The sequence below is a fragment of the Dipodomys merriami genome, unplaced genomic scaffold, assembly GCF_024711535.1.
Source record: "Dipodomys merriami isolate MVZ:Mamm:240054 unplaced genomic scaffold, mDipMer1.0.p SCAF_72, whole genome shotgun sequence".
Classification (NCBI taxonomy): Eukaryota; Metazoa; Chordata; class Mammalia; order Rodentia; family Heteromyidae; genus Dipodomys; species Dipodomys merriami.
In genome coordinates, this window is record NW_027206313.1 from 1,838,753 (window position 1) to 1,864,693 (window position 25,941).

The 25,941-nt window shown below is 48.4% G+C and overlaps 1 protein-coding gene across 2 annotated transcripts in view; it reads left to right on the plus strand.

The window, feature by feature from the left end:
- The first annotated feature begins 3,644 nt into the window (after nucleotides 1–3,644).
- Nucleotides 3,645–25,941, plus strand: part of LOC138818170 (P-selectin-like) — a 31,503-nt gene continuing 9,206 nt past the window's right edge. Inside the window, exons 1-9 of one of the 2 annotated variants that reach the window (XM_070009113.1) lie at nucleotides 3,645–3,774; nucleotides 9,013–9,103; nucleotides 11,227–11,613; nucleotides 13,840–13,947; nucleotides 14,696–14,884; nucleotides 16,042–16,227; nucleotides 17,512–17,697; nucleotides 20,675–20,860; nucleotides 23,947–24,132. In XM_070009113.1, the coding sequence (XP_069865214.1) occupies nucleotides 3,772–3,774; nucleotides 9,013–9,103; nucleotides 11,227–11,613; nucleotides 13,840–13,947; nucleotides 14,696–14,884; nucleotides 16,042–16,227; nucleotides 17,512–17,697; nucleotides 20,675–20,860; nucleotides 23,947–24,132 (1,522 nt within the window). In that variant the 5' untranslated portion in view covers nucleotides 3,645–3,771. The remainder of the gene's footprint in view (nucleotides 3,775–9,012; nucleotides 9,104–11,226; nucleotides 11,614–13,839; nucleotides 13,948–14,695; nucleotides 14,885–16,041; nucleotides 16,228–17,511; nucleotides 17,698–20,674; nucleotides 20,861–23,946; nucleotides 24,133–25,941) is intronic. The other variant, XM_070009112.1, reaches the window with a different exon arrangement.

The following is a 25,941-nucleotide window of genomic DNA, read 5'->3' on the forward strand; positions in this document are numbered from 1 at the left end:
CAAACCACCACATTTTCTTGATCCATTCATCTACTCAAGGACACTTAGACTCCAGTCCATCTCTTAGCTATTATGAATAATGCTGCAATGAACATGCAAGTGAAGAAATCTCTTCTACCAGCTGATTTCATTTCCTGTGGGTTTGTATCTAGCAGGGAGATAACAGCTTGTGATGGTGCTATTTTTAATTCTTTGATGACATTCCAAATATTTCCACAATGGATTTACCAATTTATTTTCCCATCAGTCTTGTACAAAAGTCCCCTTTTCTCTCTTCATATCCTCACCCACACTTGTCATCTTTCTGTTTCTTTCAGTGATTCTGACAGGCATTGGATATGTTGATGCAGGTTTTTCACTTACCCATTAATTAGTAAAAGTGAGCAATTGGTCGATTTATGTCTTTTTTGGATTAATGTCTGTTTAGAGCTTTTACCCATTTTAAAAATCATGGCTAACTGACCATTTCACCCCGGCCCCCAACTATTTGTTCCTTGTATATTTGGATACTAACCACTTATCAGATAAGTGTTTTTCTAGTATCTTCTCCATTTTCATAGATTGTCTCTCCAGTCTATGTTTTCTCATCTTTGCTTTTGTTTCCTCTGCTTTTGGAGTTTTGTCTCTCTCCTTATGTTTTCCTCTGGTAATTTCACAGTTTCATATATTATGTTTAAGTCTTCAAGCCACTTTCATTTAACTTGTATGCATTGCACGAGATATGGATCTAATTTCATTCTTTCTTATGTAGATATCCAGTTTTCCCAGCACCACTTGTTAAAGGACTACCCATTTTCCCATTGTGCATTCTTTCCATCTGTGTGGAAACTCAACTGATAATAAGTACATAGACTTCTATCTGGGCTTTCTGTTACGTTGTATTGTTCAATGTGTTTTTTATGTAGTTACCTTGCAGTTGTCTTGCTCTAGCTTTTCAATGTAGTTTGGAATTAGACATCATGATGCCTCCATCTTTGTTCTTTTTTATGATTACTTTGTCTCAGGAACATTGTGGTCTCCTACAAATTTTAAGATTTTTTTCTTCAATTCTCTTTAAAGTCCCATTAGAATTTTGATAGGAATTACAATGAACCCATAGGCTGTTTTAGGTTAAATAAGCATGTTAGCAATAGTTTTCTAAATCATGAACCCAGGCTCCTTTTCTATTTATTTATGTCTTCTTAAGTTTCATTAATAGTTTTATAGTTTTCAGTGTACAGATCTTTCACATTTTCCTAAAATTTCTTCTAAACATTTTATTTTTGCAGCTACCATAAATTAATATATTTTCTTATTTTTTTTCAGATAGATTAAGTGTATAGGAACAGCTGAGTTTTGTATGCTAAATTTATATATTGCAACTATACAGAAATCATTGGTTCTAGCAGACTGTGTGTGTGTGTGTGTGTGTGTGTGTGTGTGTGTGTGTGTGTGTGTGTGTGTGTGTAGTCTTAAGGGTTTTCATATATAAGAACACGAAGTCTGTAAATAGAAAAACTTTTTTTTTTGGGGTCCGGTTGTGGGGCCTGAACTCTGGGCCTGGGCGCTGTCCCTCAGCTCTTCAGCTCAAGGCTAGCACTCTACCACTTGAGCCACAGTGCCACTTCCGGCTTTTTTCTTTTTGCTTATGTGGTGCTGAGGAATCGAACCCAGGGCCTCATGCATGCAAGGCAAGCGCTCTACCACTGAGCCACCTTCCCAGCCCCAGAAACAACTTTTTTTTTTTTTTTTCTGGCCAGATTGACCTAGGAATTCTAGTACCTGTTGAATAGAAATGACAAGAGTAAGCATGTTTATTGTCTTGTTCTTCATACAGGGGAAAAGCTTAAAGCTTTCTATTACTGAGCACCTTTTATTATTTGTTGGTTTGTAATCTGTGATTTTACTGTGTTGAGGTACATTCTCATTGAGAGTTGTTATTATAAAATGACATTTAATTCTGTCAGACTATTTTCATGTAACTATTAAGATAACTGTATGCATTGTGTCCTTCATTCCGTTGATGTGGTCTATCACATTTACTGATTTGCATCTGTTGAACCATTCTGTCATCCCAGGGATAAATTGCATTCAAGTCTTGGTGACTGCCCTTTTAATGTGTTTCTGGATTTGTTTGCTTCAATCTCTTTACTTGTTTCTAATCTGTCGATATGTTAAAATGGTCCTTAGTAGACTGTATATTTCTAGAAATGCATCCATTTCTTCTGGGTTATCCAGCATATTTATGTGTAACCATTCCTGTTCTGTGCTCATTTGTATTTCTGTGGTATCTGTAACAATGCTTCCTTTTCACTTCTGATTGTATCTAAGTCCTCTTTCTTTTTTCTTAACTAACACAGATTTACTTTTTTATCTTTCAAAAGAACCAAATAAGTTTAAGTGATCTTTTCTATTTTTTATATTTTCCATTTTATTTATTTTATTCTGATATTTATTTATTATTTCTTTCCTTTTGCTAATTTTGGTCTTAGTTCTTCTCTTTTGTAATTTTTGTTAGTCTATATTAGTTATCTAAAGGGAAATTTTATTGTGACCTTTCCATGCATGTTTATAATGTCTTCCCATCCATCTTACCCCCTGGATTATTCCTTCCTCCCCCTTTCTAAAACAATTTCAACAGGTCTCATTGTTCTACTTTTGTATGTGAAAGCAATCTGTTTCAACCCTATTCATCTTCTTTTGTTCTCTTTGCTAGCTCAAACCCCAATCGTCTGTTTTTCTTTCCACCTTTCCCAGCCTCCTATTGATAAACAGCTTTCATTGAGGTTCTCATGGTGTTTCCAGATACAGTGTATTTAAAAAGTATTCACTTTGTCTCTTTATCCTCCTTCTAAGTGTTCCTTTAGTTAGATTCATGGTACATACGCATACACAAATCTCTATCTATCTATCTATCTATCTATCTATCTATCTATCTATCTATCTATCTATCTATCTATCTATCTATCTATCTATGTCTATGGAAACAATCTAAGAAGAGCATAAGAACAAGAAAAGTAATGTTAAACAACAAGAAAAAGCAAATGCAATGATGACACTTTGCTTATGAGGTTTGACTGCGTAGACTGGGGTGTCCTGAAACTCACGAGCTTCAGCCTCAGCATCCTACATGCAGATATTACAGGCATGTAACACCGCGCCTGGCACTAACTGTTGCATTTTTATACCATTTTTCTGATAGAAAAAGCAAAGTTCTTCTCAAATGGTTCATGTCTACTTTATAGATTATTTCAAAACTATTTCCAACAAGTGCCAGAAAAACCTTCTCTGGATTTTCCCTTTCTTACCTAGCTAGCATTTACTTCTATTTTTGCTCTGTTTCCTCAGGAGGCTGCTGGAATTATAAGTGTTCCCAGGCATTCCCCAATAACTGGAATTTACTCTCGGATTTTGTGGTAAATACAAAGCAAGGCTCTCAAAAGCCTGACCTTAGGTTGGGACTGATAATCAAAGGAAACCCGATCCCTGGGGTGTGAGTCCTGTTCCTGCGTTGCTCAGTCTGGGATGTCCACGGGTGAATCACGCCGGCTCCTGTCTCCACACTGTCGCTCATGGAAGGGGTGACCTGCTGCCCCTTGGCAAGTGTGGTTTCGAAGCTGCCAACATCGCTCCTGCAGTATCAACACCCCAACTTCAGGGGGAAAGCTGTGGTGAATTTCTGGAAAGCAAATAGGAAGTTGTTTTTCTAGGCAGCCTGACAGCAAGGGAAGGCAGCAAGACTATAAAGACTGGGTCGGATAGGAGGCAGAAAGCCGGAGAGTCGCAGAGGAGATGGTAAGTTCATTATTTTTTCTGTTATGGGGGCCATGGATGAGTTGAAGAGGTTGGGGGCTGAATCAGGAAGAAAAAGTTGCAAAAAAGAAATGGTAAAAGCCACAGCATTTTACATCGAATAAACTGCTGAGGTTTGCTGCTGCTGCTGGTGGTGGTGGTGGTGATGGTGGTGGTGGTGATGGTGTTGTTGTTGGTGTTGGTGGTAGTGATGGTGTTGTTGTTGGTGGTAGTGGTGTAGTTGGTGGTAGAGGTGGTGATGGTGTTGTTGTTGGTGTTGGTGGTGTAGTTGGTGGTAGAGGTGGTGATGGTGTTGTTGTTGTTGTCGGTGGTGGTATAGTTGGTGGTGGTAGTGGTGGTGATGGTGGTGGTGGTGATGGTGTTGTTGTTGTTGGTGGTGGTGGTGATGGTGTTGTTGTTGTTGTCGGTGGTGGTATAGTTGGTGGTGGTAGTGGTGGTGATGGTGGTGGTGGGGGGATGATTTGCGATGGACTCTTGCTATGTTGCCCAGGTTGGCCTCAAACTTATGCTCCTCCTCTTCAGCCTCCTGAGGAGCTGGGATTACAGGTTCATATGGCCATGCCTGGCTTGAATTCACAAGCATTGCTGAGCCTGTTGTCCATGTGAACCCTCCCGGCTTTCTTTTACTTTTTTTTTTTTGGGTCCGGTCGTGGGGCCTGAACTCTGGGCCTGGGCGCTGTCCCTCAGCTCTTCAGCTCAAGGCGAGCGCTCTACCACTTGAGCCACAGTGCCACTTCTGGCTTTTTTCTTTTTTCTTATGTGGTGCTGAGGAATCGAACCCAGGGCCTCAGGCATGCAAGGCAAGCGCTCTACCACTGAGCCACCTTCCCAGCCCCTCCCTGCTTTCTTAGGAATTGATGTTCATTCCACTTGACAAGTCAAGCCATCCTGGCTTATGACAGTGGGATATGCTACCTTAGGTTAGTTACACTGTTAAGACCAGCGGATACTGGGATCCAGATCCAGTCCTCTGTTTCCACAGCTGCCGTTCTTTCCAATAGAGTTTACAGGGGCCCTCGGGGAGCTGATCTGGGTAAACCTGCCGTCCCCTCTCCCAGCACTGTTCTTCACTCTGGGACGAACAGGGGGAGGAATGCTCTAGGACAGCCTGGGTGGTGTCTCGGCCCCGGATGTTGTGTTTCTCTCCCTGAGCGCAGGGAGCCACTTGAGACTAATCTGAGATGCCATGCGGCTTCCATTTCTGCCCTTAGTGTTAGTGACTCAGCTTTCTCATCTGTAAGTTGGATATAATCATTATAGTGACAATGCCATTGTGAGGATTAAGCAAGATTGCAAGAAGAACATCTCAAGATGAGCTTGGAACATCAGTGATTCACAAATGTTAGATTTTCCTGTTAGATGAAACCAGAAAAGCTTGGGGGGGTCTAAGTGGGTTTGGTGTTTCAGGGAATATTCGAAGATATTCAGGCATTTTGAAGTCAGAAACAAAGTCACTGTAGATGAATAAGCTACCTCAAGTTTTACTACCAGTTTACCAGAGTATATATACCACAGAGTCCCAAGATACAAACTCCAGCTCTTTGTAGCCAATGAAGTTCTGGCCTTTGGGGTACCTTTCTGTGGGAGCCCAGAAGAAAGCTGTGCATAAACCTGATCTCTCCCACTCCCTGCTTTACTACAATCTACCACTCAGACGCTCCCAGTGAAGGTTTTCCATGTCAGGGCACACAGGGACAGGGCGATGAAGAAGAGCTTGCCCTAAGACTGAACCACATGTCACTAGGCTGGGGAGCTCGCTCGTCTCATCTTTCTGTGTGTTACACTTCTGAATTTGTCAACTGAAATGAATGGGCAGCTAATTCCTCTCTTCCTCCTAGTCTCTGAGTCCTCTTCTGTTTGCTAAGATACAGACGATACAAATTGTGGAGTTCGTTAGGATTTTGTTTTTTTTTTTTTTGTTTTTTTTTGTCGGTCATGGGGCTTGAACTCTGGGCCTGGGCGCTGTCCCTCAGCTCTTCAGCTCAAGGCGAGCGCTCTACCACTTGAGCTACAGTGCCACTTCCGGTTTTCTGGTGGTTTATTGGAGATAGGAGTCTCACGGTCTCTCCTGCCCGGGCTGGCTTTGAACCGCGATCCTCAGATCTCAGCCTCCTGAGTAGCTAGGATTACAGGCGTGAGCCACCAGCGCCCGGCTCGTTAGGATTTTCCTACAGTTCCCCTTCCCAGATGAAAACGCAAACATATCCATGAACACAGGCCTCGGCAGACAACCACAGAGGTTCCCAGACTTCTGCGCGGATTCCGGAAGAGCCCTGTCCTTTACGCTCAAAAGCCTCTCACCTGTCATAGCGAAGCTCTACAGGAATTGCCAAGGATGCCAGCACTCGAGTCATTTTTAATATTTCACAGACAAGACCTTTTCCAAGACCTCCCTCCCCTCTGCCACAAGCACATGGACTGTCAGGTTAGGAGCACCGATCTTCCCAATACACATTGCTTCATGCTTATCAAGTGACTTTGACTGACCTCTAGCACCTGAGAAAAGAAACTGAAGGTGCATCATGCGACGTGCTTTCAGTCCAATCTTAGAGAAGGAGCTCCTGATGGGGAGTTTGTAGTCAGGTGAAGCTAATGCTGTCATGCTTGCTTTCCCTTCCATTTCTACCTCTTACCATCTTCAGTCCTCCGCCTCCAGGACTTAGTTTTCCTCCCATAAATGTTTTCCCCTAAAATATCACTGATTTGTACTCCAAAGGCTGGCCACCAGCCCTTAGAATTCACATCCTTGTGTCTCTGTATAAGGAATATTAGTAATAAAATGCTCAAAAATCAAAACTACTGAGTACAGAACAATCAGGACCCAGAAAAGACCCTCAGTCTATAGAAATGCCAAGAAGATAACGCTGGGGAGTCTTCGTTGGGCTTGCAAGCCAGGTTAGTGATCACGTTTGACAGGGAATCTTGGCAAGGTGGCAGGCCTCAGGCTTGGAAAGCACGGGGAGACAAGGAAGCCCACCCTGAGGAATTACAGAAGAGGGCAGAAGTCAGGAAGAATCCAGGCAGGTGGACAGAGGTCCACCTGCATAAGCAGGAGAGTGGGATCACACTGTTTGGGGACATCCTTGCTGCTTTGCAAGCCACCGGGCTAGCCTGGTCTCTGGCTCCTCCCCGAAGCAAAGACACTGGTTCCTTATACTTTCTCTGTGTCCCCCTCTTGACCCAGTCATCACTTCTAAGTCTTTCAACAGAAACGTTAAAGATAACCCCAGTGCTTTAGAGAAGATTGACCCAGTCACAGGATGTTATTCTAATGACCCAATCGCACACTCCTTTCCGGCAACTTCCAGTTTGCACCAGGTTGCCAAAGAGCATGAATGATTAGCAGAGCAGGCAGCCATTCCGGAGAGACATTTCCCCTTGCTTCATGTAACACAAGACAGAGTCCTTAACTCTTCAGCATGCTAGACGCCCAGCACCATCCTGAACCGCGCACGGAGAGCAGATACAAGAAGGCCTACCAACCCAAGGCAGTTTCAGAGGCAAATTAATGCCTGAGGAAGATGCCCAACCATTCTCCTCCTCCTCCTCCTCCTCCTCCTCCTCCTCCTCCTCCTCCTCCTCCTCCTCCTCCTCCTCCTCCTCATCCTCCTCCTCCTCCTCCTCCTCCTCCACGCCCATGTACATAACCTCTGTCAGCCATCACTGCCTCACTGTTAACACAGACATTTGACCTAGGGGTCCATTAAACATGGGCAAAAGGAGTGGGTCCACCAACCTTCTGAAATTGTCTGAAGCAGTGCAGGTGCACTTTAAAAAAGCACAACAAAACAATCCTTGCTACTTTCAAAATTCAGGAGCCCTGTGGGAAAAGAATGGCTGTGCTGGTGTGATGTATACGCAGACCAGCCGGCTGGGAGAATCAGGAAAGCTCATGGAGGGAGTGGCCGCTGCCTTGTCTTCAATGTTTGTAGTACAGAATGACAGAGAAAGGGTCAACCGATTGAGCAATCATCCTTGGAGTCTACCTTAGCGCTGAAATAATCTATGAGAGTTGGGTGTTGGTATTTGGAGGTTAAGAGAAAACAGACACATGGGGTCATATTGAAGCAGGGGATGAATATGAATTTGCACTTTGCTTTCATAGAAGAGCCTCAACCCCAAGTACCTACTACTCCTCTAAAGCCTTCAAATGTTTAAAATCAAGTGTTTCCCTTCCCATGCCTTCCCTCCCATATCGGATAGAGAATTGGCTGAGGAAATTTCATTAAAACCAAATCTTATTTAAAAGTGTACCCAAATAAGCCATCAGTTTAGATGGGAGGCAGCCTTGTTGGAATCGTTTGTTGCAACTGAATCTTATTAGAAGGTTAAACACATGGAAAGGGGGAAGTGGTAGATTTGGACATGGTGACAGGAAATCGGGAGCCTTACCTCCCTTTCCTCATAGCTGCCCTAGAAATTCTCTCTATTTGTGTGTGGGGGAGAGAGGTTTGGGGGAGCGGGTAGTGACCACCTCTGAAGGTCACAAGCCAGCCCAAGCCCAAGTGCACAGCAAACCCTGAGGCTTTATAATGGCTGTCATTGTGCTCATAGACTCTGTCACCTCAACAACCCCCCCCCAAAAAAAAACCTCTTCTACCCTTCTGAGTGGAGAGCTAAACATTTTCTCTTGCTTCAAAGTCACTCTCTGATACCATTTTAAACATATTATTTAATGCTCCAAGTTTCAGTAGTCTCATGTCCAAGATGATATTGAATATAATTTATCTGAATAAAAACATTTTAAATGTTAATACATTTGAGAAAGTCTTCACAAAAGGGAGCATGAGAAATAATAGTTGCTACAGATCCAAAAGGAATGGGTTTATTCTGTATGTGTATATGCCTGTATGTATGTGTATATATGTGTGTAAATATATATTCTTCATATGTACATATGAAGACTATCCACACATATCTATCTTAAGTCTTGTATTGAAGGTAGATGCTAAGATGCTAAAGCAAGAGGATAAAACATGGATCAATGCTACACAACAGGTACTGGTATCTGAAACCCTAGCTACTTGTGGAGGCAGAGATCAGAACCGTAGTTTGAGGCCAGTGTGGATATAAATGAGCCAATCAATAGTTGATTGAATGGCGTGCACTTGCTATCCTAGTTATATGCAAAGTAGAAATAGGCATAATGATTATTAACTGACTTTCTGTGGCCATTCTGGTTTGTATGAATAGACACACTTTCTTTCTTTCTTGTTTCAGGCAAGCTGCCTAAGAGTCATCTGGACTCTGAGATTGCAGAGCGTGGTTCTGGGAGCTGCTCAACTCCTCTGGTTCAGTGCCTTGATCTCTGGTAAGCTTAAGGCTAACTCTTCACTTGACTCTGAATACAGAATGCAGAGCCAGACAGACAAAGTGAAGGGCTGAGCCAATGTGAGGCATGGAAATCTAGGAATATCCCGAAGCCCAGATTTCTAGAAGTAAAATGAACCCATCATCACCACACTGTTTGACAAGGCTTCAGAAATGACAAACTGCTATATCCAGGCTGAAATTATCCATTAGACAAGGAAAGCACAATCCAGGATACTTCTAAGGACCCACCAGAGGGTTGGAATTTCCTTAATTTAAAATAATTCACTTTATATTGCCTTGGGTCCCTGAAAACCATAATGGGGTCCTGGCGATACCAAAATAAGATCTGGCTCCAACCCAGAGCCTGGCACACTGGGCTCTTCCCACCCATGCCTGGGGCGCCAACATCTAGTCTGGCTTTTTGTTGCCCCATTGGAGATGGGTTCTTGTAGATTTCTCTGCCCAGGCTGGCTTCATACCATCATCTTTCAGGTCTCAGCCTCCTGTGTAGCAAAGATTGCTGGCATTAACCATCTGCTTTTTGAAGCCAGGTACTTTAAAATGTGGCATTTTTGTTAGTTTCTGTTTTGGGAGAGATGCAGCTTCTCACTCATAGCAGGTGGGCTTGACCCTTTGACCCTCCTGCCTCAGCCCTGAGTGTACAAGCGTACAAGGTTACAGCCCTGTGCCACCATGCCCAGCTCCAGAATAAAATCTTAAGGCAAAACAACAGCACAGAGGTATCCATGAGGAAGGTAGAGATGCATGACCCACAGTCAGGAGAGGTGACAGCTGAATAGAAACAAGCTTTATAAACAGGAAGTGGAGCCATTTCCAGGCCCGATTGCTTGCAATTGTACAATTCTTCACATGGGAACTGGCCTCTTCTGCCAGTGAGCTCCTACAGGCCACAATAACAATGCACGGAATCACAGTGCTTTTCTACCCTTGAACGTCACATTCTTTATTTTATTTGATATCACAAACACTTGCTAAAAAAAAAAAGAGAGAAGAGCAAGGTAGTCTATTTGAACAAGTGAGTAAGCAGCTGTGGAGGAAGTAGAGCAGTTCATCACAAAGAAGTGGAATGGGTGTCGGGTCATAAATGAGATCTTTCTAGCTGAGGATCTGCCAAAACCCTACTGTGCTTTACTCGTTCAACATAGATTTATTGGTTGCACATTAAAGGCAAAGTGTTGTATGTGGTGTTAAGGACCCAGAACTAAGAAGAGATCACCATGAGGAATTTATAATCCACTAGGCACAGAGCACATCATAGAGCAGGACTCCACAGTAAATGGTAATGAGGCAATGGAGACAGGGGATGGGCAGACAGAGGGAGCCAAGAGGAAGAAACACAGGCCATCTGTGGAAATCAAGGAAGTAGGAGGAGTCAAATTTATACTGGTCTATGAAGGGATAGACAGATAGACAGATAGACAGGGGAGAGACCAGATAGACAGATAGACAGATAGACAGGGGAGAGACCACCTGCAGATTCAGGGAAGTAATGACATGTGGTCTTCTTGCGTGACTACAGTTCCAGCACTGCGAAGGTTGAGATAGGAGAATTTCAAATTTTAGACCAACCTGGCTTACATAGTAAGATCCTGCCTCAAACCAAACCAACCAAGCTAAATAAACCAACCAAACCAATTATTTTAAAAAAAGACAAGGAATTTGAGTTTTGTAAGGCTAACAAAGTAAATATAGCAGAACACCAAGAGTTCAGATCCCTATCATGTGACGTGATAAAACCTCAACTGTACCTCGAACTGGGACTCAGACAGGTGACCTTGTGTCATTAATGATGGATGATGAAAGGGAAAAACTTCTAAGTCCTTTCTACCTCCAGCAGCTTAGGATTCCAAGTCTTTAGCATCAAGAACCTTCCGAAGACACTTTCCTCTTCTGGTTTTATATATACTTTGAAGTGAAATATGGAAACTACTCTTCTCTTTACATTAACTACTTAGATCTAGGGTCGCTATGTGATTTGTATTTATGCCCTGGTCAGAAATTCACCTGGCTACACCCAGACATGCAAATGTAAGCTTATAGCGTTCTCCTGGCTAGGGATGCTAGCTTGGCACTCATTACTCATTTTTTTTTTCTCTTTAGAGCTCACAAATCAGAAAGAAGTGGCTGCATGGACGTACAACTACAGCGTGAAAGCGTACTCGTGGAATTACTCGCGGGCATTCTGCCAGAGGCACTTCACAGACTTAGTGGCCATCCAGAATAAGAATGAAATTGCCTACCTCAACGACTTCGTGCCCTTCTTCAGCTCCTACTACTGGATCGGGATTCGAAAGATTAACAATAAGTGGACTTGGGTGGGCACCAGAAAGACGCTCACAAAGGAGGCCGAGAACTGGGCTGACAACGAGCCCAACAACAAGAGGAACAACCAGGACTGTGTGGAGATGTACATCAAGAGTGAGCTGGCGCCGGGCCGGTGGAATGACGAGCCCTGCTGGCGGAGAAAGAGAGCCCTGTGCTACACAGGTAGGCCCGCCCTGCCCGCCCTGCCCCGCCCTGCCCTGCTCTGCTTGACTCTGCCCTGCCTGCCCTGCCCTGCCTGCCCTGCCCTTGCCTTGCCCTGCCCTGCCCTGCCCTGCTCTGCTTGACTCTGCCCTGCCTGCCCTGCCCTGCCCTGCTCTGCTTGACTCTGCCCTGCCTGCCCTGCCCTGCCCTGCCTGCCCTGCCCTGCCTGCCCTGCCCTGCCCGCCCTGCCCCGCCCTGCCCCGCTCCACCCTGCCCTGCCCGCCCTGCCCTGCCCTGCCCGCCCTGCCCCGCTCCACCCTGCCCTGCCCGCCCTGCCCACCCTGCCCTGCCCTGCCCTGCTCTGCTTGACTCTGCCCTGCCTGCCCTGCCTGCTTTGCCCTGCCCTGCCCTGCCTGCCCTGCCCTGCCCTGCCCTGCCTGCCCTGCCTGCCCTGCCCTGCCCTGCCTGCCCTGCCTGCCCTGCCCTGCCCTGCCTGCCCTGCCCTGCCTGCCCTGCCCTGCCCTGCCCTGCCCTGCCCTGCCTGCCCTGCCCTGCCCTGCCTACCCTGCCCTGCCCTGCCCTGCCCTGCCTGCCCTGCCCTGCCCTGCCCTGCCCTGCCCTGCCTGCCCTGCCCTGCCCTGCCCTGCCTGCCCTGCCCTGCCTGCCCTGCCCTGCCTGCCCTGCCCTGCCTGCCCTGCCCTGCCCTGCCTGCCCTGCCCTGCCCTGCCCTGCCCTGCCTGCCCTGCCCTGCCCTGCCCTGCCTGCCCTGCCCTGCCCTGCCCTGCCTGCCCTGCCTACCCTGCCCTGCCCTGCCCTGCCCTGCCCTGCCTGCCCTGCCCTGCCCTGCCCTGCCCTGCCTGCCCTGCCCTGCCCTGCCCTGCCCTGCCTACCCTGCCCTGCCCTGCCCTGCCCTGCCCTGCCTGCCCTGCCCTGCCCTGCCCTGCCTGCCCTGCCCTGCCCTGCCTGCCCTGCCCTGCCTGCCCTGCCCTGCCCTGCCTGCCCTGCCCTGCCCTGCCCTGCCCTGCCCTGCCTGCCCTGCCCTGCCTGCCCTGCCCTGCCTGCCCTGCCCTGCCCTGCCTGCCCTGCCCTGCCCTGCCCTGCCTGCCCTGCCCTGCCCTGCCCTGCCCTGCCCTGCCCTGCCCTGCCCTGCCTGCCCTGCCTGCCCTGCCCTGCCTGCCCTGCCCTGCCCTGCCCTGCCCTGCCCTGCCCTGCCTGCCCTGCCTGCCCTGCCCTGCCCTGCCTGCCCTGCCCTGCCTGCCCTGCCCTGCCCTGCCTACCCTGCCCTGCCCTGCCTACCCTGCCCTGCCCTGCCTACCCTGCCCTGCCTGCCCTGCCCTGCCCTGCCCTGCCCTGCCCTGCCCTGCCCTGCCCTGCCTGCCCTGCCCTGCCTGCCCTGCCCTGCTCTGCTCTGCTCTGCTTTGCCCTGCCCCTGCCCTGTCCTGCTCTGCTCTGCCCTGCCCTGCTCTGCCCTGCCCTGCCTGCTCTGCCCTGCCCTGCCTGCCCTGCCTGCCCTGCCCTGCCCTGCCCTGCCCTGCTCTGCTCTTCTCTGCCCTGCCCCTGCCCTGCCCTGCTCTGCTCTTCTCTGCCCTGCCCCTGCCCTGCCCTGCTCTGCTCTTCTCTGCCCTGCCCCTGCCCTGCCCTGCTCTGCTCTGCCCTGCCTGCCCTGCCCTGCCCTGCTCTGCTCTGCCCTGCCCTGCCTGCCCTGCCCTGCCCTGCCCTGCCCTGCCTGCCCTGCCCTGCCCTGCTCTGCTTGACTCTGCCCTGCCCTGCTCTGCCCTCCCTGCCCTGCCCTGCCTTGCCCTGCCTGCCCTGCCTGCCCTGCCCCACTCCACCCTGCCCTGCCCTGCCCTGCCCTGCCCCACTCCACCCTGCCCTGCCCTGCTTGGCTCTGCTCTGCTCTGCCCTGCCCTGCCCTGCCCTGCCTTGCCTGCCCTGCCCTGCCCTGCCCTGCCTTGCCCTGCCCTGCCCTGCTCTGCTCTGCTCTGCAACACATCTGCTCAGACAGACCTCTCTGGTAGGCTAATGTCACCACCAGATCAATAATAGCATGGAGTGGCACGTCAGGGACGGTAACACGGTGGGGAGACTCTTACTCAGTGTTAGTGAGCATCTTGAAGAATGTAAGACAAGGGTTAGAGAAAGCTTGTGGCTTGAGAGGAGAATTAAAAAATATATAAACCAGCCTACTCTTCCCATGTTCCATCTCCTCCCAATGCCCATCATTCCGACCCTTCTGTCTCTGTGCAGCCTCTTGCCAGGACACGTCCTGCAACAATCAAGGTGAATGCATTGAGACCATTGGGAACTACACCTGCTCCTGCTATCCTGGCTTCTATGGACCCGAGTGTGAATATGGTGAGTCTGTTAATTTGTTCATTTGTGGTCACTGGTCTTAGGCAAGAGATAATGCCAGGAACGATGCATCCTGGGATGCTCAAGTGAGTAAAAGCTAGTTCTGGGACTCACTACCAGCCATTCAATTGTCTCTAGACACAGCAGGTCTGGGAGAAAATATTTACTCACAAAATTTCTTGGAGCTGGGTGCCAGTGGCTCACGCCTGTCATCCTAGCTACTCAGAAGGCTGAGATCCGAGGATTGCGGTTCAAAGCCAGCCTGGGTAGGAAAGTCTGTGAGACTCTAATCTCCAATGAACCATCAGAAAACAGGAAGTGGCGCTGTGGCTCAAGTGGTAGAGCGTTTGCCTTAAACTGAAGAGCTGAGGGACCGCGCCCAGGCCCAGAGTTCAATCCCCATGACTGACCAAAAAAATTATTGGAAAATAAAAGAATAAATAAAACCCTCTCCTGCTGTGCCTCATGCCTCTAGTCCTATCTATTTAAGAGGCTGGGATCTGAATAAGGAAACCAGCCTACGCTGACACCACCATAGGCTAACTCTAGTTAGCCGGCGAAATACAAGAGGTAAAAGCATGGCTCAAGTTGAAAGATACAGTCTATAGAACGAGCCAAATAAAAACAGGCCGCTTGACTTAGGAACCTAGAAAGATAACAGTGAAGAGGGTCACACAAATATTACAGCTTGCGACAATCTGACCGTGTTTTTAAGTTTACAATGAAAACCTCGATACTTGGTTCTTTGCAGTCCGAGAGTGTGGAGAATTTGACCTTCCTCCACACGTGTCCATGAACTGCAGCCATCCTCTGGGAAACTTCTCTTTCAACTCACAGTGTACCTTCCACTGTGCTGAAGGGTACGAATTGAATGGACCAAGCAAGCTGGAGTGTTTGGCCTCTGGAATCTGGACAAATAATAAGCCCCCACAGTGCGAAGGTATGTAGACCATCCTTATTGTTAACTAAAATGGGAGAGGGCTTTTCTCTATTAACAAAACCTGGGGGCAAAATATCTTGGCACAGTGGCACACACCTGTAGCTACAAAGGAAGTAGAGATAAAAGGATTGAGATTCAAGACCAGTCCTAGCAAGAAGTTAGCAAGACTCTATCTCAAAAAATAAATCACAGTGCAGGTGCTGGGCGCTCCTGTTTGTAATCCTAGCTACACAGGCGGCTGAGATCTGAGGACTGAAGTTCAAAGCCAGTCTGGGTGGGAAAGGCCATGAGACTCATCTCCAAGTAATCACCTAAAAACTGGAAGTGGAGCTGTGGCTCAAAGTGGTAGAATGTTAGCCTTGAACAAAAAGAAAAAAAGAAGGAAAAGGACAGGGTCGGCACCTATGCCTGAGCTCAAGCCTTATGACAATCATCACTACCTCGTCCACCACCAGCAAGCTCAGCATGTCTATATCCCTGCTGTGCTGGAGTCAGAAGGAAAAGGATCATGATCCAAGGCTAGCCCTGGGCAAAAGCAAAGGACCCCCACCTTAAAATAAACAAAAAGCAAAAAGGACTAGGTATGTGCTTTATACGACAGAACACTTTCCTAGCACACATAGGCCTTGAATTCAAACCCCAGTGCTTCTAAGAGAGAGACAGAGAGAAAGAGAGACAGACAGAGAGACTCAGAGAGAGAGACAGAGAAATAATGCGGTTCAACTAGAAAAATCTCATCGTTACAGCTGCCCTGAATGAACCGTCCTTCCATCGGCCCTGAGCTGCATTAAGTAGAATAGCATCCAGACTCTTGAAGAACCAACAAGAGGCTGATTTTCTCTGGGCAAAATGACATACCTGTCGCAAGCGGCCTCCGGATGGTCTTGTCTGTACGCTTCTCCTCAGCAGGGGAAGAGTGCCATCAAGACTTACTGGGATAGGTTTATCAAGGTGGAAGGAAGAGACAGTGTCAGGAATTGAGCTTGGAGGGACCCGAGACTTAAGGAACTCTGCAGCAAATGGAGGATTCATTCTCTGAGTCTGGTCAACTTGGGGCTTCTGACCCTACGGTCTCCATGTCTAGTTCCTGGGGGAGGAGGCCCTTCCGCCACTGCCATCTGACAGTGTTTTCTCTGTCTTCGGTGCTTGTCTTTCAGCTGTGCGGTGTCCGTCCCTGGAAGCCCCCGGTGAAGGAACCATGGACTGTGTGCATCCGCTGGCCACCTTTGCCTACGGCTCCAGCTGTAAATTTGAGTGCCGGCCTGGCTATCGAGTGAGGGGTTTGGACACGCTCCGCTGTGTCGGATCTGGCCAGTGGACCGCACCCCTGCCAGCCTGTGAGGGTAGGGTGCTTTTCACAGCCCCCAGGATGCCCACAAGGGAGTCATGGCAGAGCAGAAAGGCCACGAGCTCTGCACAGCTAACCATCCTCTGGGGTCTGAGGCTGGAGCGAGCGGCTGGCTTCCCTCACCTCCGAGAGCCAGGCTGCTCATCTGTGAGATGGAGTTAGGAATTGCCAGGAGGAAGAATGTAAAAACTCACGCAAGGAAGTAACACGTAGAAAGTTCCTCGCATAGACCTAGGCACTTGCTGAACTTTTCTCTCCATCCCTAGCTCTTTGGTATGTCCAGGGTCCTGAACTTGAGAAGGAATGAAGCAGCGGCTATGAGGACAGAGAGGGATTCCCCATTGTAGCCTTTGGCGAAGGTGCAATGAAACCCCTATTAAAGAAGCACATGTGTTAATGATCCCAGCAGTTGCATAAGTCCATGAAGCTCAACTTCTTGCAACAGCCCCCTACCCTTAGCTTTTCCCAAGTTTATGAGGGAGGGGTTAGCAGCTCGAGGGAAAATAGGAAATTGAAAGTTCGATTAGTGACTTTCCTATTCTAGATTACAATACCACCCCAAGTACAGTTCGCTAGAAGACTTGAGGGTGGTCATCTTTGTGTGAAGTAGGAAAGAAAGACTGGAGGATCTTTGTCCTCACGCCCTGATTGAGTGCGAAGTGGAAGCTGAGGCCTAGGCTGGAAGGGTGGTCCCCAAGCTCTGCGAACCCCAGGAATAGTCCGGAGCTGATGCAGCTCAGAGGCAAAGCATGGAGAAGGGTCCTTATCAGAGCTGAGGTGACGCAGGGCGCCATTTGCTCAGGAACTCACTGGGCTTCACTCGCTCAGCAACTGAATCTGATGATGCTGTCCGGGCGCGGGGGGGGGGTCATTTCAACAGCACTAAGTAATAGTGTCAACACATGTGACACAATGGCTTCTTTTTCCTGGCTTATAAGCCCAGAGAGTTTCTTTATCTGCGTTCCCTTAATCAGACAAACATGCCGATAAATGTCGAATGAACACTTCCAATGCACGGGGCTAGGCTAGGGCTACGGCTCTTCAGGTGGCCGTGGGGGACTGGGAAAGACTCGCCATCATGTATACGCAGCACAGGAGCAGGGCTGTGGGAGCGGGGGAAGAGGGGCCGGGAAGGGCCCTTTGGGTAAAGGGAGGAGGCTCTGAGGTCCCGAACCCATGGACGACGTGGCTAGGAAAGATGCAGCAAGCCCCAGCAGTCTCTTCTGAAAAGCGTCGGGGCCTGTCTGTGAGCCAGCCTCCCACCATCTTCCCCCTGCAGCCGTTGCCTGTGAGCCTCCGGAGAGCCCTGTGCACGGGCGTGTGGAGTGCTCTCCACCCTCAAGCACCTTCCCATACAACACCAGCTGCAGCTTCCACTGCGCAGAGGGCTTCGTGCTGCAAGGGGCCAGCGCCGCTCAGTGTGCCGACTCCGGCCGGTGGACCGCCCCGGCCCCGGCCTGTCAAGGTACCATGCACTCAGACACGCCTCCGTGGCCTGAGGGAATCAGCCTCCGTGGTGAACACGGTCATTGGTTAATCCGTCAAACACTGCGGGACAGGTTCTTCGTGCTCAGTGCTAGGGATGAAATGATGGTGGGCAAAGCCAGCCTTAGGGCCAACATGACTCACCGTAACACAGCTGAGAGAGTAGAGTTGCTTCGATTGACACGAGTGAGTGGAAAGGAATGGTGTGTGAGAATGAGCGGAAGAGTTAGGGACACGGCGGTTAGTCTAGTTCTTTCATGGCCTGTCAGGAAGCTTCCTGACTCTCGGAGGCTCCGTGCCTCCCCAGCTCACCACTAGCGGTGAGTTAGCGTATCGAAACACAACCTTAGAAATGCTGTCAGGCCTGTGGTCTGATTTAAGTCGTCGGTTTTCAGTGTGTTACTCTTACCTGGGAATGAAGGCACAGGGAAGCCAGATGGACAGTTCCCCCCATACCAAGTTCTGCTTCAGAAGGACGATGCTGATATTTGATGTTGCCATTTACTGGGAGTCCCTCAGCAATCGCTGCGAATGCTCTGGGTGACATATACCATGATACGAAAGTGAGCCTTGGTTTGTAAGTGGTGTACAAGCAGGCCATGAAGAGATGCTTTGCACACCTGGGCTCACAGCAACATCTTTCATGATAGAATAAGGAAGCAAACCAAGAGAACATCAACAGGTGGTTGGAGGAATACACAAGACATGGTACGCGTGTCCAATGGAGTATTATTTACCGTAGAAAAGGAAGGAATTCCAACACATGCCACAACACAAGCCATCCTTAAGGATACTGTGCTGAGTGTAGCAAGCCAGGCCTCCCCCCAAAAAGAACACGTGATATTATTTTTTTAATGGCTTCATCAAGATCTTAGAGACAGGAAAGGAGAATAATGAGGCAGAGGGGGGAAAAGCTCATGTTTAATGACTCTAGTGTGTCAGTTTGACACAACGAGAACGATGTTGGACATAGTGGTGGGTATTGTATGACAACTGGCCGCAGAACTAGATACTTACATTATTTCAGTGGTAAGTAGATGGATTTTTGATATGTATTGACCACAGTAGAAAAATGAGAAGCAAAACGAATGAGGCATTGGAGTAGAAGGCCTGTCATGAGGATAAGGCTGAGGGCAGTGCTAAACAGGCTCTGCAGACAGACAGACACACAGAGCCTCTGCAGACAGACAGACACACAGAGCCTCTGCAGACAGACAGACACACAGAGCCTCTGCAGACAGACACACACACAGAGCCTCTGCAGACAGACACACACACAGGGCCTCTGCAGACAGACAGACACACAGAGCCTCTGCAGACAGACAGACACACAGAGCCTCTGCAGACAGACAGACACACAGAGCCTCTGCAGACAGACACACAGAGCCTCTGCAGACAGACAGACACACAGAGCCTCTGCAGACAGACACACAGAGCTTCTGCAGACAGACAGACAAACAGAGCCTCTGCAGACAGACAGACACACAGAGCCTCTGCAGACAGACAGACACACAGAGCCTCTGCAGACAGACAGACACACAGAGCCTCTGCAGACAGACACACAGAGCCTCTGCAGACAGACAGACACACAGAGCCTCTGCAGACAGACACACAGAGCTTCTGCAGACAGACAGACAAACAGAGCCTCTGCAGACAGACACACAGAGCCTCTGCAGACAGACACATAGAGCCTCTGCAGACAGACACACAGAGCCTCTGCAGACAGACAGACACACAGAGCCTCTGCAGACAGACAGACACACAGAGCCTCTGCAGACAGACACACACAGAGCCTCTGCAGACAGACACACACACAGAGCCTCTGCAGACAGACACACAGAGCCTCTGCAGACAGACACACACACAGAGCCTCTGCAGACAGACACACACACAGAGCCTCTGCAGACAGACACACAGAGCCTTTGCAGACAGACACACAGAGCTTCTGCAGACAGACACACAGAGCCTCTGCAGACAGACAGACACACAGAGCCTCTGCAGACAGACAGACACACAGAGCCTCTGCAGACAGACAGACACACAGAGCCTCTGCAGACAGACAGACACACAGAGCCTCTGCAGACAGACACACAGAGCTTCTGCAGACAGACACACAGAGCCTCTGCAGACAGACAGACACACAGAGCCTCTGCAGACAGACAGACACACAGAGCCTCTGCAGACAGACACACACACAGAGCCTCTGCAGACAGACACACACACAGAGCCTCTGCAGACAGACACACAGAGCCTCTGCAGACAGACACACAGAGCCTCTGCAGACAGACAGACGCACAGAGCCTCTGCAGACAGACAGACACACAGAGCCTCTGTAGACAGACAGACACACAGAGCCTCTGCAGACAGACAGACACACAGAGCCTCTGCAGACAGACAGACACACAGAGCCTCTGCAGACAGACACACAGAGCCTCTGCAGACAGACACACAGAGCCTTTGCAGACAGACAGACACACAGAGCCTCTGCCATTCTCAAACAGGGTGTATGGGAACGGGAAAAGACAGGTGAGAGGAGGTGAAGCTAAGTTATAATACAGGCACGTGTGAAATTGAGAAAAGAAAAAGGATTGAGCCAGGTGTCCATGACTCATGACTATAATCCTAGCAACTCAGGAGGCTGAGATCTGAAGATGGCAGTTTGAAGCCAGCCGGGGTAGGAAAGTTCATGAGACTCTTATCATCAATTAACCAGCAAAATGTTGGAAGGGGAGCTGTGGCTCAAGTAGTAGAGTGCCAGCCTTGGGTAGAAAAGTTAAGAAATAATGCCCAGGCCCTGACTTCAAGCCTGAGAACTGGTATGTACACACACACACACACACACACACACACACACACACACACACACACACACACACACACACACACACACACACACACACACACAAACAAAACCAATTAGTACTTGTATAATGATTCTTTACCTTCTCCCTTCTTAGCTGTGCAGTGCCAGGAGTTTCCCATTCCCAGAAGGGCCCAGATGAATTGCTCACATCCTTTTGGACCATTTCAGCATCAGTCGGTCTGCAGCTTCTCCTGTAGAGAAGGTTCCCTCCTGGCTGGAGCAAGGGCGGTCCGCTGCATGGCTACAGGACGCTGGAGCGCCCCTCCCCCAGAGTGCCGGGGTAAGGGCGCATTGCCTTTGAGAATAATTGGGGTGATCATTGCAAAAGGAAGGCTGCGTTTTAGAGACGGTGGGTGTGTAGGGCCGTGTTTGACAGGGGCTGGAAAATGAAGGCATATCATCATTCATGCTTTCATTGGTAACCCAAGGATCCCAAACGCAAATATCAGCAGAGGCTACGCAGAAACGTGTGTCTAGACACCTGGCGACAGGGGACAGGGCTGTGGTGGCCCAGCAGACTCCTTAGCGGGCCTTTACCAGGACCTCGGGGTGCCCTTCACGAATTAAGTATCTGGAAATAAGACTCCAAGGAAAACAGAGGCAACGTCCCCTCTCAGCTCCCAGCATGTTTCCCAAGGCTGATGTAGACCTTCCTCCTGGGGTCCTGGGCTGTACAGGTAGAACGGGAGAATCTAATGCAGAATCCTCCAAGATGTAGATAGGAGAGTTGGAAAGAGGAGGAACCCACTCCACACATCGAGGTTACTGGATTCTCAGAAGAAATGTACAGATTCAAATACAGGTGTTTAAACCTGCATTGTCTATGATATTAAAAAGCCAGTGCTTTCTGCTGATGCTAGAACATCTTAGATGAAACAGGCCTGGTTCTAACTGACTGTGTTTGCAAACTAAAAACCAGATTTTTGGGGGGCGGAGGGAGGAGGCACCAGTCCTGGGCCCAGGGCTTTGGCCCTGCTCAAGGCTAGTACATATCTACCCTTGAGCCACAGCTCCAGTGATAGATTTTTAGTGGTTAATTGGAGATAAGTGTCAGCCTGTCCTGCCCAGGCTGGCTTCAAACCACGATCCTCAGATCTCAGCCTCCTGAGTAGTTAAGATTATAAGCCTCAACCACCAGTACTGGGTCAGATGTCTACTTTTACCTTCTATATTACTTCTCCCCTCAGTGTATGAAACTCTATTTAGATTTATGGCAAATACTGTTCGCCAAAAGCAAGGTTCTCATTTATAAAATCTACAAGAAGAAACCAGAAGTAAATCCATCCTCTTAAATATCCCTACCCTAAACTATTGTTCCCATTCTGGTATGATTTTTTTCCCCAATATTTCCCCATCTGATTCCCTGACTCCCCTAGGCAATGAATATTTTTATGGTATACACACATATATATGTAATGTTAATGATAAAACCCAAAGGGTAAAATATTTTTGCACTACTTGCCCTGCCTTTCAACATCAGAGTGAAGGCAGGCAGGGACGCATCTCTATGAAGAGGAAACCGCTTTCTCTTCAGGTCACACACAAATATGCGTGTGTGAATGGGCATGCATTTTACTCTTAGGTTGTGTTAACTGTACAAACAAACAGACAGACACAAAACTAAAGAGTAATTACTGACGGAACTGAGCGGAATCGGATTCCTTCATCCCCACACAGGGGTGCGGTCAGCCACTGGACTTGGGGTCCAGGGCCTAGCTCTGGGTCTAGAAAGCACAGGTAGAGCTGTAGCTCCCCCGCCTTAGCACCCACCCTAACTAAGCCTCAACCTGCACACAGCCCTGAGCCCGCTCATCCTGGGGGGACGAAGCGGCTCATCCGAACTCTGGGGGAAAGCCAGGGCTGTGCAGGGCACAGGCCACTGTTCATTGCTTCACCTGTGCGGCTGGCGTGGGCTCACAGGCAGGAGGTGGCCACCCCCCTGGCTTCAGGTGACCTTCCAGCTCCTTCTGCTTTTCATCCTTTGTTTACTCTGACTGAACTTTCTCCTCTTGTTGCTGGGAACGCGTTTCCCAAATGTGGTCAGGGCCGGGAGGTGTGTCTTGAGGCTGTTGTAACACTTTGAAGAGAGTTATCAGCCGAGTTCCCTTTTTACTGTCCGCAAGAAGACCAAGCCACAGAAGAGCTGGAAATGGTTCCACCAAACCAAGAACTTGAGGCACATCTGCCCACTGGCTCTTTAATAACCTAGGAGCTCTCTGCGTGGTCTCTTCTCCCTCCACCGCACCCCACACATAGGCACTGAAGACAGAATGGCTTTCCACGTGGATGGAAGTAACTTGCATCTGTGGAGGGAGGGCAAAGGATGTTGGGAAGAGAGATCACAGAAATAGGCTTTCCAAACCTCTGGCCAATCAAAGTAAGCGGCTGAAAATGGCCCTGGAACAGCTGTAGCACCTCTTATCTGGTGTAAAGTCACACACTTCCAAACTAAGCCCTTGCAAGACCTCGAAACTGGGTATAGCTGAGTCCTTACTTTATTTTTATTTTGGACGATTAGCACCTCCTATTTGTTAGGCAAGATTTATGCTGGTTGAGCAATAGTCCCAGCCTTCGTTGCTTTATTTAGGGGCTAGTTATTTTGCTCTAGCATTTTTGGTCCGGGCAGACCTAGATAGTGACTCTCCTATTTATGCCTCCCAGGAAGTTGGAGGGGGGGGGAGGGCACATTCCACCGTGTCTAGCTTGTTCATTGAATGGGGCTCTCACTAGCTTTTTGCTAGAGCACAATCTCCTGAATCTCGGCCTCCAGAGTAGAGGGATGAGATGCCACACCCAACCCTAGCCTTTACTTTTTATGTCAACCTATTGAATCTAGGCTTTACTGTTTCCTTAACCACACAAGGAACGACTGTCAACATTTGTATTGAGAGTATTTTCAATCTTGACTTTAAAGAATCTTAGAAACTAGGTAATATTATTTTCCTCCTTTAAAAATATTGGGATTCAGAGAGATTAAGTGACTTGCCAAAAGTCACAGCGCACCATCACCAACCCAGTCAAATAAGTCCTCTACTACCTTACATCATGTGTATATGCTGTGCAAAGAACTGAGAGGCCCAATTCACTTTTTTGTAAAGTGAAGAACAAGAAGAGTCATTTATGACTGGCCACTGTGGGATGAGGCTTTTGAGAAGAAGTGGAAATTGTCATTTGCAGACAGTTGGTGAATTTTTCAGCAACACTGTGTCCATGATTTTTGTGTTGTCTTTGAAATTTGATTTTTCTATGTGAATTATTATTACTCCTTCTATAGCTTGGAAGGCCTGAAGGGCAAGGATTATACTTTTCCTCCTTCTGAGTCTGTGCACTAACACGGTCTTTTCTCTTCTTGCATGTCCTCTGTAGCTACGAGCTGCACACCTTTGCTAAGTCCTCAGAATGGAACAGTGACTTGCGTCCAGCCTCTGGGAGGTTCCAGCTACAAATCCACATGTCAGTTCAACTGTGATGAGGGGTTTTCTTTATCTGGACCAGAAAGACTGGATTGTACTCCATCTGGACACTGGACAGGCTCCCCTCCAACATGTAAAGGTAGGAACCAGCGTCTGTTTTTTCTTATGACTTTCCAGGTAATATCATGGGCTGAAAGAATCATCAGAGATTCCTATGAAAGTGTCCTCAAGCTAAAACAACACATCATCCACAAAGCTAAAACAACACATCATCCACAAAGCTAGAACAACACGTCATCCACAAAGCTAAAACAATACATCATCCACAAAGCATGGGGAGTTAGACCAAGCTTCCTTTTTAGTCCCTTTGAACAATCTTTCTATCCTCATACAATCATCTACTTTCATAGTGTTATAAAGTTCTTTCCTGACGTCCTAGGAAATGATGTTTAGCACAATTCTAGAATAAGGAGTATCACCTTCATTTTACAGATGTAGAAGCAAAGGCTCCGAAAGAGTAACGTGCTCAAGGACATGCCATTAGGAAATGACGAAGCTCAGCCATTTCACTGACACCTTTGTGATGATGTCTTTAGAAGTCATTTAGGCTGTTCCTTCCTTCCTTCTCAAACTCGCCATTACCCAGCACTAAGTCCCCAACACTGAAGATATTCAGGGATGGATGTGACGGAACTCTTTTCTACTGGTTCTTCCTTCTATTTCCATATGAATTATAAAGTCCTCGAGAGCAGAGCCTGTGCCTCCTCCACCTTTCCATCCTCTGCCGTTGCTACATTGAGTTAAAGGGGGTTGTGGCAAGTACTGTTGACGTGAAGCTCATCCTGCTCACTCTAGCACAGCACGACAGTCAATTAGTGGAATCCTCAAACTCAAGGGCAGATCTTTTCTGTATTTGCTTCCCTCAAAGAATCCGGTAGGGCCCACTACCTGGCATGTAGACTAACATAGGCTGAACTATTTCACAGTTCTATTTGGTTTCAGAGGGCACAGCAGTTCCAATTTATTTTTCAGTAAGTCAGAGTTGGTAATAACAAGACTGGCAGGAATAAGCAACCTTTAGTGTATGTGCAGTACAGGGCGTTTTTGTATGTATGATTACATTCTACACAAACCACTGTTAGATGATCATCATCTCCACCGTAAGCCAGGGGAAACGGAAACCTTGAGAGAAGCAGCTGGCAAAGGTCACATAACCAGGGTGCAAAGGTCACATAACCAGGGTGCAAAGGTCACATAACCAGGGTGCATGGGAGTCAGCAGGATTCAAACCAAAGCATAGCCGGACAAGGTATTTTTCACTGTTGGACCATATTGCCACCCAGTGGCAGAGCGTCTAAATTCTGGGTCTGTCACCAATAAATTTAGTCTACTGCACAGCTGCCGCTAAAACTGCTGAAATAAACCTTAGAAACGGCAGTGACTATGTCAGTAGAAATCTACTGAGTCGTATTAAAAACTGCTAAACTACTGTTATTCCTCCTTGTACAATAGCATGGCTGCCCTTCCCCCCTTGTCCTCCCTCCCCAGCAGGAAGGAAGCCTCGTTACCCCTCGGAGGCTGAGGAAGGAGGGGAGAGGACTATAGCATCTCCAAAGTCATTGGGCTAGCCAAGGATTTCTCTTTTTTTCTTTTGTTTCCTGGCTTACTGGGGCTTGCGTCCAGGGCTTCACACATGCTAGGCAAGCCCCTAGCACGGGGTATTTTGTCTTTACTTAGGGTTCTAGAGTACTGGGGTTTGAAGCAGGGGCATAGTGTGCCAGGCCGGCACTCCACCAAAGGGGGCACTGGACTCACACCCTTGTCTGGGACGGCTGTTACGTTAAAGGTCATAAAATGCTGCCATCTGCTGTCCAAAGGATAGACGATGGATTCCTCTTACATAGTTTCTGCTACTTTCTTTCATGGCTTTTTCTCATTTTCAAATAAA